The 17,046-nt window shown below is 31.8% G+C and overlaps 9 protein-coding genes across 9 annotated transcripts; 3 read left to right on the top strand and 6 right to left on the bottom strand.

Annotated features, from left to right (window-relative positions):
- Positions 1-668: 668 nt before the first annotated feature.
- On the bottom strand, positions 669-1,700 carry cand_006590 (prenyltransferase and squalene oxidase repeat family protein; the record flags this gene model as incomplete). The annotated part of the gene is made up of 1 exon (XM_067210900.1): positions 669-1,700. The coding sequence occupies one exon, from the start codon at positions 1,698-1,700 to the stop codon at positions 669-671; it is 1,032 nt and encodes a 343-aa protein (XP_067068107.1).
- Positions 1,701-2,029: 329 nt separating this feature from the next.
- Positions 2,030-4,924, bottom strand: cand_006580 (phosphatidylinositol 3- and 4-kinase family protein; the record flags this gene model as incomplete). The annotated part of the gene is made up of 1 exon (XM_067210899.1): positions 2,030-4,924. One exon carries the CDS (start codon positions 4,922-4,924, stop codon positions 2,030-2,032), a length of 2,895 nt encoding a protein of 964 aa, XP_067068106.1.
- A 320-nt stretch (positions 4,925-5,244) lies between these two features.
- On the top strand, positions 5,245-7,302 carry cand_006570 (uncharacterized protein; the record flags this gene model as incomplete). Its single annotated transcript, XM_067210898.1, has 1 exon — positions 5,245-7,302. The coding sequence occupies one exon, from the start codon at positions 5,245-5,247 to the stop codon at positions 7,300-7,302; it is 2,058 nt and encodes a 685-aa protein (XP_067068105.1).
- Positions 7,303-7,382: 80 nt separating this feature from the next.
- Positions 7,383-7,970, bottom strand: cand_006560 (uncharacterized protein; the record flags this gene model as incomplete). The annotated part of the gene is made up of 1 exon (XM_067210897.1): positions 7,383-7,970. The coding sequence occupies one exon, from the start codon at positions 7,968-7,970 to the stop codon at positions 7,383-7,385; it is 588 nt and encodes a 195-aa protein (XP_067068104.1).
- A 78-nt stretch (positions 7,971-8,048) lies between these two features.
- Positions 8,049-9,956, bottom strand: cand_006550 (DEAD DEAH box helicase family protein; the record flags this gene model as incomplete). The annotated part of the gene is made up of 1 exon (XM_067210896.1): positions 8,049-9,956. One exon carries the CDS (start codon positions 9,954-9,956, stop codon positions 8,049-8,051), a length of 1,908 nt encoding a protein of 635 aa, XP_067068103.1.
- A 311-nt stretch (positions 9,957-10,267) lies between these two features.
- cand_006540 (uncharacterized protein) lies at positions 10,268-13,249 on the bottom strand (the record flags this gene model as incomplete). The annotated part of the gene is made up of 1 exon (XM_067210895.1): positions 10,268-13,249. One exon carries the CDS (start codon positions 13,247-13,249, stop codon positions 10,268-10,270), a length of 2,982 nt encoding a protein of 993 aa, XP_067068102.1.
- Positions 13,250-13,374: 125 nt separating this feature from the next.
- On the top strand, positions 13,375-14,154 carry cand_006530 (GNAT family protein; the record flags this gene model as incomplete). Its single annotated transcript, XM_067210894.1, has 1 exon — positions 13,375-14,154. One exon carries the CDS (start codon positions 13,375-13,377, stop codon positions 14,152-14,154), a length of 780 nt encoding a protein of 259 aa, XP_067068101.1.
- Positions 14,155-14,452: 298 nt separating this feature from the next.
- On the top strand, positions 14,453-15,247 carry cand_006520 (uncharacterized protein; the record flags this gene model as incomplete). Its single annotated transcript, XM_067210893.1, has 1 exon — positions 14,453-15,247. One exon carries the CDS (start codon positions 14,453-14,455, stop codon positions 15,245-15,247), a length of 795 nt encoding a protein of 264 aa, XP_067068100.1.
- Positions 15,248-15,698: 451 nt separating this feature from the next.
- cand_006510 (MAK16 protein) lies at positions 15,699-16,556 on the bottom strand (the record flags this gene model as incomplete). Its single annotated transcript, XM_067210892.1, has 2 exons — positions 15,699-16,419; positions 16,495-16,556. The coding sequence occupies 2 exons, from the start codon at positions 16,554-16,556 to the stop codon at positions 15,699-15,701; spliced, it is 783 nt and encodes a 260-aa protein (XP_067068099.1).
- Positions 16,557-17,046: the final 490 nt, after the last annotated feature.

Genomic DNA, 17,046 nt, shown 5'->3' with positions numbered 1-17,046 from the left:
GTATTTGTATAAAAACTTAAGGATCACGATTTTACAAAGTCCCAAATGTCCATGCCAAACCTGGTCTTCAAAGTCTAAGTATTTACCAAACTGATGCTGGATCTCTTAATAAAAATAGAAATCCCGATCTTTCAGTCCTTTAGTTAATTATTTATAATTATCTAGAATACTCTTACTTTTTAATGTTGGGTATCACTTCTTTTTGCAGTAGAAAGCCTGGAACTGCCAATCCCGGCAATTGTGTCAATCCTTTTATACCAAATATGGGACATTTATATTGGCGCCTATATATGAGACAAGAGTACAGTCCAGAGGTAAGAAAAGTGAATGGGAGCATGCATAGAGGTGAAATTACTTGCAGGATAGATAAGAAGTGTAAATATAGATAATAAAGTCACACTAACAAAAGGTAATGTAGCAATATTTTTTTTATTACCGTATACAAATAAGTACTTAAAAAGTATCGAAACAATACTAGTGAAAACTAGGATATACTTTTTATAACTTCCGAGTAAAGTACTAAATTTCAAATTAGTATATTAGATATGATTACCTAAGGAAGAAAAGATTGCTTAAATTAACTAATGTCTCTCTTTAACTTCGAATTATAGATATATTTAAAGAACTATTCATATTGGGTATATTTACTGTAATATCAGGTTCATATCCTAATAAAGGGTATCTTCAATAAATTCATCTTCTGATTCAATCCCTAAATAGGTTATATTCAGATTCCGAATGCAAACAGAGGGAATTGCAAAGATAGGATCAATTTTCTTAAGGTTTGTTTTTTTTTGTATAATAGATAGCGCTGACAGTCCGAAAAAAGTGTGAAAAACATCGGAAATATCCCCAGGTCTATCGGAAATACCACCTTCCTCAATATCTTGGGCATTTAAAATGTACTTTTCAAGAGCTAGCTTATTAATATAATGTGTTTTACCAATAATAAATAAGACTGAGTAGATCCACCAAGAGTAGCAAACATCCGGAGCCTTTTCGGGCCTGCCATTAAAACCTCCACAAGCGAGTTGCCTTTCACAGAGCCAAAAAGCAAGTTTTTCAATATCTATGTAATGCAAAGCGTTTAATAAAGCTAAAGATGCAACACAGCAAAATGTGTATGCTGCATGAGACTCAGAACATGGTATTGAACCGAAGGCACCATCAAGGTTATAGCAACGTAAGAGGAAATTGAGACATCTTTCCAAATGGATCTTGTCAAGCTTATTTAAAATAGTTAAACTAGATAGTGCACAATAACTAAATCTAGTGTCACATTCACCATACATATCTCCCCTAAAAGATCCGTCAGCATTTTGTAGTGAAGCAATCCATGTTGATAAACTCTCACTGTCAATCAAATGTGTCTCTCCTAATATGCACAAACATAGTATTGCATAATGCGTAGAGACAATAGTGGGTTCATATCCAATGTTTGGGCTAAAACCAATCATACCATTGTAGTCACCTATTGCAACTTGACAGCTCATAATGAACTCTAATATCCCCCTTTTCTGCTTACAAAAAGCATCAAGATCTTCCTTATCTAGAGTTTTAGAAATGATCTCCATACTTCCAAGTCCCCAGTAAATTGCACCCATTTTTTGGGGCTCACTCATAAATTCTTCAATAGTTCCTTTTTCGCTTTGTAACTTCCATAAAAATTGAAAGTGTTTGTTAACTATTAGATTAAGCATTCTAATACGTATCAAGTACCATTACATAATACCTCCAAATATCTCTGTATAAGTTTATACAATACCCTAGGTTTATATATGTACAAAAATTTAAGTTAATTATCAATTGACAATTCAGATTGAAAACTTCTTACATAGTAGAAACATCTAAAACTATATAACTGCTCAGGTATAGAGCTATCTAGCGCTAAATTCTAGTAATATATAATACAATGTTGGAAATAAAGTAGCTATCAAATATTTAATTAGGAGTAAAATTAATTAATTATATTATGATTATAAGTTGCATGTAGCCTATAAAGTAGCATTAAACCCTAGACAACCTTTTGTCATGCCCAATATAAGGCCCAATCATGTAGTGTGTCGACAACAGCAGGGAATAGAGCCTTTGACGAGCTAATTATGATCTCCCTAAGGTAGTTCTCTGAGGTTATTTCTGACTTATCAAGTTGGAATTTCTCCTTTATTTTATCTAAGATTTGAATATAGGAAGTAGTGGATCTTGGACTTAAATCTTTAATTCCACTATCTATCATCAATAATACAATATTGAAAATGAACCAAGAGTTTCGTCTAATATAACGGTATAATTCACAGCACTTATCTATGAATAGCTTGAACCCATAGGAATCTAATCCACCCATAGCTTCAATCATTTCTGTACATACTTTCATTGGGGGAGGAAATGGCTTAGGATCTTCACCAAAAATATATCCAAAATCTACATGGAAAAAGTGACCATATACATCAATAAGTAAATTATCAAGATGTCTATCTCCAATACCAAGTATAAATGTTACAACACTATAGAATGCACAACTATTTATAAAGTTATTCATAACATTAAATGGAATGTCATCAGTTCTGGTGCGATACTTGGATGCCCAGAATTGTAAAATGCAATTTTTACCATACTTTTTCCTAAGATTTCCAATTGAATCTACACCATCTACAAACTCAATAATACCATCATTCCAAGAAAATGGAAGGACTTTATAAAGAGTAATCAAACTATCAAAGTTCCAATCTTTCAGAAATATACTTGAAGTTTGGAGTAGTTGTAATACAAGACGATCTTGACGAAGATCATCTCCTACTTTGTACATGTATCGACCCTCAATAACTTGGTAAATTGAGTGAGATAGATTTGATTTATCTGCTTTGTTACTTAGATCTTTATAAACTGTACTATCACTTTCTCGTGGGCATAAATCATTTTTTATTGCCATTCTACATGACAAAACAAACGGACAGAGTGAGGACTTAAGAATAAAACTATCACTAGGAACAATGCAGATCAATGCCTTTTTAATATCTATTGGAAGTGGGAGTGGTTCACCCAAGTTTGTTATATTCAAAATTGGAAATCCCAACTTTTCTATGTCATCGTGTAAAAGATTGGATATCTTGTCAAATTCACTTATTTCAGTTCGCCATATAATATAAGAAGAGTGAAGGTTCTTATCAATCATGCAGCACCCGTTCATATTTGTGCAATAAGTTTTGTATTCCAATTCCTTTTCTAATAATTTCCTCATACATAGCACAAGTTTTACAGCAACTCTATTTACTGAGGGTGGACTTATATAAAGTAGATCAGGGAAGTCTAGTTTTTGACAATTCTCAAAACTTTGTAAAACCCGTTGAAATTTTTGAGTTTTCTTGTCTAGTTTATCTCTACGATTATCCTCTATACAAGTCCTTTGTATCCATAGTATTGTGGTCCTAAATTGCATTTGATAAATCAATACATCCATTATCTCAAGACTATGATGATATAAACAATAATTTTGAGATTTGGATTCTTCTGTTAAAGCCAACTTAGTCAGTTCATCTAGTAGCTTAAATATGGTTGAAAGAAACAAAGAATAGCCCTCACCTGAAATTTCTGAGAATAAAAGCCAGAAAAATTCAATACAGAGTCTCATATCATTTAAAACTGATTTGATCAAATATGAAACCAGTTGGTCCGAAGTTTCGTATCTCAAGGACTGTATCAGTTGGGGAAGAATAGTGTGTAACTCCTTACTCGAGCAGAAGTGGAGATTCTCTATTGAAAAACTTCGTAAAAAATGGAATTTCTTAAAGTCCCGTGACAAAAGGTTCAAACAATCGCTAATACTGAGAATCATAGAACTGTTACAAGGGCTGTACAAAATCTGCAGTTTCCTATCTATAATATTCTTGAGTTCTTTTAGAATGGTTTCATCATGTAAATCCAAGCAACGAAGCCATAGGGGGAATGCACTTGTTATAGAAGGTAATAAATATCTATTATCCCACAAAAATTTTTTATCACATTCAGAAATATTTAAGGACTTGTCAAAATATCCAAAATAAAGACCTTTTAATATTAACTCTATTCTCTTTTTATTGTTAGGATTAGGAGATAAACTCAAATAACGACTATTTAGATACATTATTCTTTTCATTCCATTCAAAAAAGGTAGTATATTCTTTATACCCAAATTTTTGTTGGGAGACTTGTATTTCCTAAATTTCCAAAGTGAATCCCAACTTGGGTCCCTTATCCCAAGTAGGAACAGCTTGTTTAGTGAGTTCAATAGTAGTGAAGTATGGTATTCACTTGGGCTATATACTGTAGCTATCTTATTATATATCTTCTGACCATATAGTAGCCTTGGTTCATTTTCTGTATCAATTAGAGATATGTGCATTATGCCTACAATTTTTAAATTATCCAGTTCATATAAATCGATATTATTTTCCTTAAATTCTATCAACAATGATGCACTATACAGATGTTTCAAAATTGACTGAGAATTCATGTCTATATATTCTGTTATCGATCTGGAGTCCATTACAAGCAACCGTAAATATTCAGATACTAAAAATCCGTTCATATTAGTCAAGGGTAAAATTGAATGACCAATTTCAGGTTGCAGAGTATTATTTACGTCAAGTAATGTCAAAAAAGCCACACAGCAATAATTACTAAACACAGAAGAAGACAAACTTATATTATCAACAGGTATCTTAAGTTCCAATTCTAATGGAACTACATCTGCACCCTCACCATCAGCCTCATTTATTAAGTACACTTCAGAACCCATTCTAGTTGTATATTTAGTGGATGTACCACCCATGTAATCTAGTAAATAAATTTCGCACTTGATATTTACAGCTACAGGGAACTCATTATTAAGTCTGCAATCAAACAGCCTTCTTGATAGTAAAGCAACACGATCGATACAAATATACATAAATATGTACAAGTCACACCATGTAATATTTTATCCTGCATATTAAATACTTCAATTATACTATTAAAGCTGTGACCTGCAGCTTAGGCTTGTTGCTAAATACTATATTTTTGCGGGTTATTATCAGACGCCGGTATTATTCATTATTTAAGTCTTGTCTAACGTCACTGTTATAAAGTGTCGAAATCTCTTCTTGTTCTCTTGGCTACTAAAAAGAGCTCTTTGTATATTTATTGGTAAGATCAAGTCATTAATTTGTAGATGAGGGAGGATTAGGGACAAAGGAAGGTAGACTATACATTAAACGAAAATTCAACAGTATGTATGATCGTAGTCGCCGAGGCTCAAGCCCTTCAGTAGGGCACCACTACCAAGGTTATACAGGATCCTCGAATGGTTATCAAAACACATCTGCACTTTCTAGCCATTATCAGAGCCAAGTGGATAATTCAAACTACATACACAGTGATAACAATCCAGCCATGACATTTAAACAGTTTATGATGAACCAAAGTGACAACTTATCACCAAGTGAACTCTTGGATATGTATGATAAATATCGGACAAAACATGTGCAGAAATACCAGCAACAGTATTTAGAAAGTCATAAGTCTTTTGTATTTATTTTGGAAAGATTTCATCCTATATGGTTAAGGAAGGTAATAGATGAACGGCAAACATTGGTAGAGAGACGTTTTAACATCTTTAAGGATAAACTAGTTTCAGGAGAATTGAGTAATATTGACAGATCATTAGACAAGTTGGAGTTCCCTTCAGTTCAGATAATTCATAATAATACATGTGCTGATGTCATATTCACGAATCCTCTAAAAGATCGAGAAACTTGGAATATTTTAGGGAAATGTCCGTTATTCTCTACAGATATAGGGATGTATCTTCTAGTTTTAAGTGATGTTCCCATAAATATCTCATTACTGGATATTTTAAATTTCCTGAATAATGACTTTCCTCAAATTGGTGGTGGCACAGGTACATGTCCTGGTCTTATAGATGCAAGTCTATCTACTCCTCGTTATATTCGTGGAGTATTGAATAGATCTTGTTATTTGCTATTTGATAGTATGGGTAATCGGAACACTGCAATGGAATTATTGAAAGGTAAGACAATTAAAGCTAGTGTAACTACTGAAAGTATTGGGAAACAGTATAATAAAGATATATACCCAGATAATAACAATGAGTTAAACGATGAAGAACAATTCTCCAACTTGAATAAGTCTGCAATTTATGTTATTCAAATGAAGACTTGGGAGCTAAACACAACTTTAAGATATGGAATTCTACCCAAATTATTTTCTAGCAAGGAGCAACTAAATAGAGACTCCAAATACTTGTGGAAAATAATAGAGAAATTTGATTCGGATCAGAATCTATTCAATGGCTTGAGGTGGGTACTTGAGAATTTATGCACTGAAACAGTATTCACAATTGAACAGACAGTTGATATTCAGACACTTTATTTACGATTTGTCCATGGTTTCGATTATTATTCTCTTATAACACCTAATGCTTTCCAATTTGGACCATCTACATATTCACAATCTGATCAAGATCTTTATTCCAATAAACTAAACCAAAAAGATGACAATCTTGTAGATGGAGATATTTCTACCCAATATGGAGTCTCCCATTATACTTCTGACTTGAACACGAAGAACTGTCTCTCTGAATATATAAATTACCTACTACTTACAAGAAGCTATTTTGAACTAGCTGCAAGAAATAAATATCGTGGTGGCTGGATTAGATCTTCATCAGAAGGCAATGGAATTGATATTAGACAAACAATAGATGACTTGGAGATATCTAAAATATTAAAGTACCTTGAACATAACGTTGACCGAATAGTTAGAGCTGCACCACTAATTAACATGATTGAAAAACCAATAATGGATGATGATAATCAGCTGAGTACACTATGGTCTAGGTACTGTGAACAGCATACTTTAAGAAAAAAAGCTGATAGATGGCAATGTGGAAAGTGTCTTAAGCAGTTTAAAGGTGAGCACTTTGTCCACAAACACTTAGCTAAGAAGCATCGTGATAGCTTAGAGACTATTCGTGAAGAGATAACATTTGATAGAATAATCAAGCCACTATATGAAAAATTTTCTTTTTTGATAAATCCAAGTAATTTAGATGACTTTAATGCAAATCACAGTAACCAAAGAAGGGTATATTATCACCACGGAGGCTCTGGACATAGACAAAGACACAATAGGTTTCAGAAATCCGTACCATATGAAAGACGACCTTACAGGGATTGGGACCTACCTAAACAAACTATAACTCTAAACTCCAATACGTCGAGTCAGTCAAATGATCTGAGAGCTTCTATTAAATATGATGATCTTTAGTCTTAATTACCTTAGATATATTACTAAGATTTAAAAAGCTACTTAAGTATTTCAGAGGAAATCTTTTTGACTATATATAGTTAAAACTCATGTTCTTGTTGCGGCACTTTTAGATCTCCAAATTGAGCTGTTAATCTTCTACCCTCTTTAATATAATGAAAATTCTTTAATTCTCTACTTTGAAAGTGCAGTGGATCTTGTATTACTATCAAGTCTTTTGAGGAGAATTTCTCACCTGTAACCAAGTCATTCCAATTCCTAGCCTTTCTATTTAGTTCATCAACCGTGTTGTAACTGTAAACATACCCACTTTTTGAGTTAACTACAATGTGAGAGCTATTTCCAAAAGTCTTCTTAGTTATTGGACAGCAAAACTTCCCCTCACTATTCAGATCATAATGTAGTTGTATGACATCACTCTTACTAAGTTGCTCTCCATTGAATGGATTCTGACCGTATATATCTATATATCTTTCTATATTATCTTTTTCATATACTATACCTTCCTTCGTACATACTGCATCTTTTATAGGCATCAAGGTTAACGCGCATTCATCAAATTTTGTATATTCCACAGGTTTATTATTGAACTTATAGCCACCCCAATCTAAGCAATATTCAGAAGGTAGTATATATAATTTATCTTTAGAGTGTTGTTTTTTCCCCATTAATTATTGTAATGGTGACAACTGTACGTTGTCCTCTACACTTTCTCCCCCACCTTGCCAGCCGCATATATTAGCAAGTTAACTATACCATATCATTTTATGAAGTCTCCATACGAATAATAAAGCTTTTTTACCTAGTAAATTCTCTGATTTAATTTTAGATATTACTTTGAAGTAATCAGTTTCACCAGCTGCTACATCCTCTAAACTATGATAATTTGTACACATTCCAGTATATATTTGTAAAGTATCTTCGTTTATTTTGTGTATACAGCAATTATTACTAACTTCATGTTTGTCTAACTCTCTTATAGAAGATTTGTTACTAGCCATATTACTAAGCTCGGTTTCACCATTTCCTTGTTGAGTGCAGTTGTAAAGTATACTTGTTTGAAGGTCTTCTGACAAGTTTTCGGGGTAGTATCTTTTTGTATTTACTTTTAGTTGCTCGTTATTGAATACTAAAAGCTCTTCTGTTTTATACTCTTTAAAACTAATAAGATTGATCCCTAGCTGGTTAGTTATGTACTGTAACATCTCAAAATCATGCCTGTGGGATGGGATACATACAATGGTTCCGTTTTGGCCGTATCTTGCAGCTCTTCCAGTGCGATGAATAAATGTTTCTTTATCAATTGGGACATCTGTATTGATTACTAAGTCAATTGATGAGATATCAATTCCTCTAGAAAATAAGTCGGAACAAACAACAACTCTACAATCATTTGATTTGAGAGCAAATAAGATCTCCTCTCTTTCAGTTTGCGATCTTCTACCACTTGTATATGAGGCAGGAATCCCATAATTTTTTAAAGAACCAGCAATACGATATCCAAGAGAGTTATCATTGGCAAAAACAAATGCCTGTCTGTATGGTACTCTTAGTAGAACATCCAGAATAGAATTGATCTGGTAAGACCATATTTGATAATCATTATCCTCATTAATATCTATGTCAAATATCATTGACATATATAAATCGTATATATAGAATTTTAAGCCTTTCAAAATTGGAGAATCTAATTTTTTAGATATAGACAAAAATGTTTCAGATATATCTTCTGTTTCATTTTCAAACTCTACTGTTTTGTAGTAGACTGCATCACAACTAGATTTTTCACCATTTTCTAGAGAGTGAGGATTATATCCAAATGAAGAACAAAGTTGTATTTGCTTGATTTGTCTTTTATTATTCAGACCATCAACTCTGCTTGTAGAGTTGTCTGCCTCATTTAATGCAGAAAGTAGGCACTGGAAAGTATCTGGTGGGAATGTAGCTGAAAATCCAAGAAACTGCACATTACGTGATACTAGACAATTTTTCAAGATTTCTCTTGTTTGATTGTAAAAGCAGTCCTCAAATAATCGATCAGCTTCATCAAGTGTTAGACATAGAAGAGACTTTTCAAATATTTCTGGCTTCATGCAAATTAAGCTTTTATCTGCGATAAGTTGCAATAACCTTCCAGGACTAGCTGTTAGAATAACTGATCCATATTCAGAGAATTTTTTGAGATCTTCCAATATTCCTGTTCCACCTATGCAGCAAATAGCCCTTATCTTGTACTTAGAATTGTATTCAGTATTTTGTCTATGTGGACTAATCATTGAATTTACTACTTGATTAATTTGTATACAAATCTCTCGTGTTGGAGCTATTGAAATAGAAAGTAGCTCACATAAATCTTTTTTTGGGCTACTATCTTCTAACTTATTCAATATTCGATTAATCATGATAAGCGAAAAAGCCAGAGTTTTCCCAGTTCCAGATTTTGCCTGAACAAGCAAACTCTCACCATTTATACCTGGAATTAAGACCTGATACTGCACTGGAGATGGATGGTAATAACCGTTATTTAATAGAGCCTCTAAAAGATCACTATGAAGATCAAAATCAGTAAATCGGATCTCTTCTTTAAATGGTAATAGTATATCGTCTGACATTGAAAATTTCTTTAGGTCCTCTTTTTGGTTATCATGTTCCATGATTCAAAGAGTAGATATTTGGGGGTAGTTGACTTGAGTAGTCAAAGTGACTGGGTACTACACTTGAAGTGTCCTAGGATCCCCTTTATGATGAACACCGCGGAATTTTGACATTCCAGATGGCGGTAAACAAACATGCAAGTAATTGCCACACCACTAGTGTTAGCTTACATACATCAAGTACTTTGGTACCTACTACCAAGTAACAAAAGAGTCCTGTACATGTACACATGGGAAATAATAGCTCTAGTTTAATTATCTCATCAAAAAGATATCTTAAGATAGCTTAGCAAATAAGGTTAAATGTAAATTTAAACCATAACAGTTGGTTGATACATGACTGTATGATGGTTCGATATTGATCTATAATGGTTCTTCTCTTCTCTCATTAGTGAAATAGAAAGAGGAACTGCAGAGGCATATGGTCTCTTATAATGGGCATCTACACTATAAAAAGATGTGAGTCTAATTGTATTGCTAGCAATAGGATATACATGGAATTGTCTAGTATGCATACTCCACGGAACAAATCTATGTATAATTGGCATCTCATTATCAATAATTACATTAGATTTCTTAAGACGCATATTATCATATGAGAATGAATAACCGGTAGATATTTTATCTTCATAAAAGTTTATAGTGGATGTTGTATGCTGCAACTTTGAAAAACCAAAAAGTGTTGGACTTATTCCTTTTATATTTTTTAGATATTGAGAATTTGTCTTAAATTTTTTGAAATAAAGTATTTGGAGTTCTTGTGTGTAAATAAACAAATTTAGTGGATCTCTATGAGTATAACGATCATGTTCCGATTTCTTTATGTCAAAACTTATCTCAATTGGAATTGGTAAGCTAATTTTACATGGAAATTTGTATATTGGAATCTTATACCACTTTAAAATAGTTCTTTTGAAATCTTTAATGATAGTTTTCGATAGATAATCCACATCACTTTGTAGTATAGTCTCACAATGTACCGAAAATTGGCAAATTAAGCATTGACATAAGAGAGTTTCAACAGAACTTTGATTAGCTCCTTTATTTAAACAATATACTCTTGCTTTATTGGTATCATGAACTTCATTAATCTGAAGAGACTTTAGTCTTTCAGTATGAAAGGCATATGATCTTGAACCGCATGCATCAGGAGCTGATATAATAAATTCAGAAAATTGGAAGTAGTTGTCATTCAAAAGATAACATATTTCACGATGAAATCTACTATCTACGGACCATAGTGGTGAATATGGTAGTAACTTTTTAAAATAGTACACTTTTTCCATATTGAGACCATTTAGAAGTAGTTTAGAAAGTTCCAAAATTTCATGAAAATCTCTTATACCTAGATATTGAAGGCAATATGAGATTTTTTTCCAAAAATAATAGAGGTAATAGCTCTTTATTTTAGGATATTGCATGTATTTAGAAATTTTGTATAATATATAAAACGAGTTTATTAACTGCAATCTCATTTCCATAGATTGACTACGAGACAGAATTTTCTTAAGTACACTCTCAATAATAATGTCTGGAGGAATCAATGAATGTGTGAGGTTACCAAGTATAGTTTGATCGTTTATAAAATTAATCATAGTCATATTTCCAATTTGCAGAAATACCTTGGGTTTTAAGTCTGTACTACCTACAACATGGAATTCATCCTCAATATCACTCGAATGATATAAAGCAAATGCATGATTCAAAATATTAGCATTATAGTGTTGTGGTAGTATTTGAAAAGAGTTCTTAAAGTTGTAGTAACTCAGTCTCAATCTTAAGTAAGGAACTTCTTTTGCAAAGTGTGACTTTATATAGGGATATAATAACAAAAAATCGAGGCTTATTTGTTCAGCTATTGAGGGAGTTCTCCATAGAGACCAAAATAAAAAGATTGAAATGTTTACATGATAGTAATCTTCTTTCCTATTACTATATTGCTGAAACAATGTAGGTACAAGTATTGGCGCCATAGTGGAGTGGTTTAAAGCAATGCAAGAGAATACATTATAGACAATATTTTTGTCTAGATATAATAAGGGAGAGTCTAGTAAGGCCATTAGAACAGTGTGAACAACATCAACATTGTGAAATCGGCTTAGTGCTAGTACTTTCAGTGCATTATATCTCGTATATATATTACTATCCTTCAAAACTGGTAAAAGTTTTGGTAAATCCTTCTCTTCTAAATAATATTTTGAAGAAAATAAAATAAGAATTTCAGCAACTAGTGATTGAATTGCTTGATGATCATCCAAAAAGCAGTCGAAAATAGTATCGCGAAGATTTAATAAGAGCTTGTTCTTCGTACCATTGCTTTCAATAATTAATATACGGTATATTAACATCAATACTTCAAATCTAACTGAAGCAGATTCATCGTCAAGACGACGTAATAGCCACCCCTTATCATAAAGTTCATTATTTTCTCCATTAAGTCTATCCATTCTTTTTTTAAAGAGGTTAGAAAATCCATGAGAAGCAATATATTTATCAAGGGAAGAATTCATTGAAAGTACTGATTTTTTGAATTCCGTTGGATTTGTAGTATCACCATTCATACTTAAATCAAAAAGTTTATTTTTTTTTATATAGTCAGTAGGTGATATTGGGGGTAAAAAAGCGTCATAGATAAACTCAAGTTTAAAGTGTCTTGTGCCCATTAGTATATTAATGCTATAAATACAAGCAACACGAATTTTAGTGTTGTTGTAAATACTTAAACATCCATATATCTGAAGTATTTGCCTAATAATAAAGTCGGTAGTAAACTTTTTATCCTCTAAATCTTTATTTCTATTCTCATTGACTTTACTATTGCTATCACAATTACAAATAATATCAGAAACTTCACAAAAAAATTTTATTGTATTTGGAATGCAGTTCAAAATAGATAAAAGTAAATTTGAATCTGTTACAACTAGCCAAGATATCAATATATTGTATAAGGAGTGACACTTACATAATATCTCATTCCATACTCTCCTTGAGGTATTAGCTTCATCTTCTTGATAGTATCCACTAATATTTGTTATATTTTGAATTAGCATACAAACTTTTTGGAATTGGTTGATACAAAAGCTTATATCTAGCCCTCCGGATATTTTCCCACTACTAAAAGTTAGCTTTGGTATTATATCTAATATTTTTTCCAATATTAATAGTATCTTATCTCCGTTACTGATGAATCTATTATATGGGTAAATGCTGCTTGATTTCACATATTTCAAATCCTCCAATTTGCGCTTTCTCCTTACATTAGCATCAATATAATTCAAGCCCTTGAAATACATTAAAATTAAACAAATTGTGACTTTTTTCCAAATGGCAGAATTGTCACTGCTTAATATTCTCTTACGGTGTAGTCACCCAAATGCTATTGAATAATGCGCCAATTACAGCTAATCTATGTACTAACATGAGATTAAATAAGCATAAACTGGAACAACTCAAGGCAAAATCCAATCTAAATAAGAGACAGTGTGACTATTTAAATGAACAGATTCAATTAGGTAATATATGCCTTGATAATTTGGTATCAACGAATATGGGAAGTTTCAAAATAAATTTACAAGGAGTAGAAGAAGTGGTCCACTTTTGTATATTAACTAGAAAAGATGTTGATGAAAAGTTTTTATTAGATATATTAGATCTAACACGTAGAAATATGAAAGATCTATATGATAATAGCCCATGGGGGGAAGATTGGAAAGGTGGGTGGAATGATGAACTTAAACTTAATGAACTGAGTCATAAGATGTGTTACTACATTGTAGCATATACCAAGGATAGTTTAAATAAGATATTGTATAATAGTGAAGGCACATACATACAATCTAGTGATTCTTTATGTAATCATAGATATGGTCAGTTGGACAGCTCTATGAGTTTCCGAAATATTCTTGGCTTTCTTTCTTTTAAAATTGAGTTGGAATATAGTATAAATGTCTATACAAAGTATTTAGTTGGCTATATGTATGAATTACAAGTTTTAGTGAAGGGGAAAGGTATTGGTAAACACCTTGTTGACATATTTTATTCTTTATGCAAGGCTTTAAAGTTGGAGAAGCTGATGTGCACAGTTTTAAATTGCAATATAAAAGCTATGGAATTTTATAAAAGATGTCAATTTATTATTGACGAGATATCTCCAAAAAATGAACCTTATAGCATTTTGTCTAGAATAGCAATTGAATAGTAAAATATTATTGTAAAGCATCAGGATTTTCAAAGATAAGTAATTAACATGAAGTGTAAAAGCCTTATATGAAAACTTCATTATATATGGTGCTCTTCTAAAGTAATGTTTAAATACTAAACATATTAGTTAATTAAGGCTTTTTAGCTACAACCAGCTTGCATCAAAGGCGGCTGGCTGTGTAGATACTACTAAGTTCAGTAGAGGTCTTAACTTAAGCTATTCTCAGTTACTTTTTAAGTGAAGTATACTATTTCTATTATGAGAAAGGGTCTTAAATTTCTTATTCGATTATAATATGCCACGCAATTCGAAGAATATTTTTGTTTTAGACTCTAATTCTAATAGCCTGGATATATCAAATACCTCTACAATAGATAAGTCAGGAGTATTAGGCCATTCATCTAACAAGACTTTACCTTCAATTTCTGCTATTTGTGAAACTTGTAGAAGATTGTCAAAACGATCATATTCAGAATATAATTATTGTACAGCTGATATACTTGAATTGACACAATTAATAATAATGAATAGTAAGACACCACACGACACAATCAAGGAATTACTAGATATTAATGAGGTTTTTGACACTATGCAACGATTATATAATTGTTGGCATAAAAATCCGATTGCATCAACTCAGGTAGATTACGATTTATTGGCACTATTATCCGTATTTAGAGCTTGTACGTGGTTTAGCAATCAGCAACACAAAATAATAGAGGAATATATAACTGACATTACTGATGGATATACAAACTGGGAAGTTTTATTTCCTGTTCAAAGTCTTCGTATAGCAGTAGAGAGAGCCCTTAAGGGCCAGGTTACTGGAATTGTTCAGGGTCGCTATGGTACTGAAATATGGTTTAGAGAATGTTATATTGGCTCAAGTCAAGTCTCTGGTATGGTTGTCTTAACTCCATGTTACATTCAAATAAAAGATGTCATTGATGGGAGTATGTATACATATAATGGATGTACATATCCTATGTCACCACTTGACCTAGAAGATATTTTAATGAGTTGTCCTAACCTATGGGTATATAGTGCAGCTATTGGATCATCTAATTTAGAGAAAGATGAAAATACATGAATATTAAGTAATAAATGACTTTGATTATGGTTAATCACCTCTTTCTTTAGATATTTGTAATAAATGGTAATTCTATATATTCAACATATAAGGAATCTTATATAAGAGTTTGCATATAATTCAGTAGAGTTAGGTGAAATATAATGTGGAGTCCTATCTATTCATACCAAGGAGATATAATAAAATATTAGAGATACATTGTTTCCTCAAAGTCTAAATATCTTAATGATATGAAAAGATAGACTCTTCTTTAATTCTTATATATCATATTACGGCATATTTACAAATAAATCTATATAGTACAACTATGTAACTTTAACCGTAAGTCACTAGTTTAGGTTTGAAGTTGGGTATGACTTTGTGCATAATTCGAAGAAACTAGATAATACCAATTATATACAGTACACTTCGGTAATGTACTTGAAATCTGCACCATTATCACTACTATCCTTTATTGAATATAACCTTTATTTAATTGTTCATCTTGATCTATTTCATACTCAAGATTAATTTTATTTTTGTCTTTCAAGAGTTTTTTTAATTCTCGCCCGTGCACTTTGTCAAGCTCATCTTCAGATTCGTCTCCATCATCATCTTGAATAAATTCTACAAATTGAGATTCGAGAATATCCAAATCTTCCTCTTCTTCGTATACTTCCTCGGTGTCAACTTTCTTGAAGTTTCCACGTGGATAATTATATATACCATCGTATGCTCCCTCATGAAGTCTAAGTAACAATTCATTTTCAACAGCTTTCTCAATTTTTGCACTAATATGAGCCTTTTCCTCTCTTGTAGCTTCTCTTCTTTCTGTCTTCTTTTTTATAGGTACAAGCTTTGGCCTTGTCTGCAATGCCATTTTTCTAGCTCTTACTAATGTTTGTCTAATCTTAGTTAATCTATGCTTACATCTCAGTATTTGATGGTCTGGATATACATTCTTTAAGTTGTTATTTATTTGTTGTATAGCAGTAAGAAAGTTGTTACTTAGTTTGATCTTTTCCCAAAGATATCTAGGTGTATGAGCTCTCTCTGCTGTTTTTATATACAGATAGCATTCGCCTTCATGTTCCATTATAGTCGCATAAGCTAGGTTAGCAAGCGGACAAGAAACACGATTACAAAGACCTGTAACATTATACTCATTTCTGCAAAATTCTGTGTCTCCACATCTAAACAATAGAGTTAAAATAATTCAGAATATTGTATCAATGATATTAAGAAAATTATACACAAAAAAGACTTACTTAGCCTTAAAAGAGCAGAAGTGCTTGTTTAAGCTTTCCCATATTAGCTCCGGATTATTCATTATTAGATAATTACTCTCTCACCCAAAACTATTTTTGGTACACCCGACAGACTACTTTAGCTAGAAACTAAAAACCGCCAAGTCACCTCAAGACTTTTAATAATTACCTATTGCAGCTAAAAAAGATCATTTTTAGTCAATATGTGTGAATTATGATAAATACTCAGAATATTGCATACTTTTCTTGAGATATTTATTCTAAGTACTATATTGTATATTTTATATTGGTAATAATCCAAGTTAATATGAAATTTATACAATAAAAACAATACAGCTAGTATATTAGTAGCTACTTTTATAATAATAGTTAAGAGTCAAAGTAATAGGTGTAACAATTGCTATCACTGATACAAGTCTAAGTGTAATTAATTAAATGTAGTCAAAAAAAGAAAAAAAAAAAAAAAGATATACGCGCTATATACTTTGTGAAATTTTGAAGGTATCATATATTCTTTATATACTTTAATATTAGTGTCCTTCTAAGCCTATT

This window comes from Cryptosporidium andersoni (genome assembly GCF_001865355.1).
Source record: "Cryptosporidium andersoni isolate 30847 chromosome Unknown contig_28, whole genome shotgun sequence".
Taxonomy (NCBI): domain Eukaryota; phylum Apicomplexa; class Conoidasida; order Eucoccidiorida; family Cryptosporidiidae; genus Cryptosporidium; species Cryptosporidium andersoni.
This window is presented reverse-complemented; position numbering and strand designations above follow the sequence as displayed.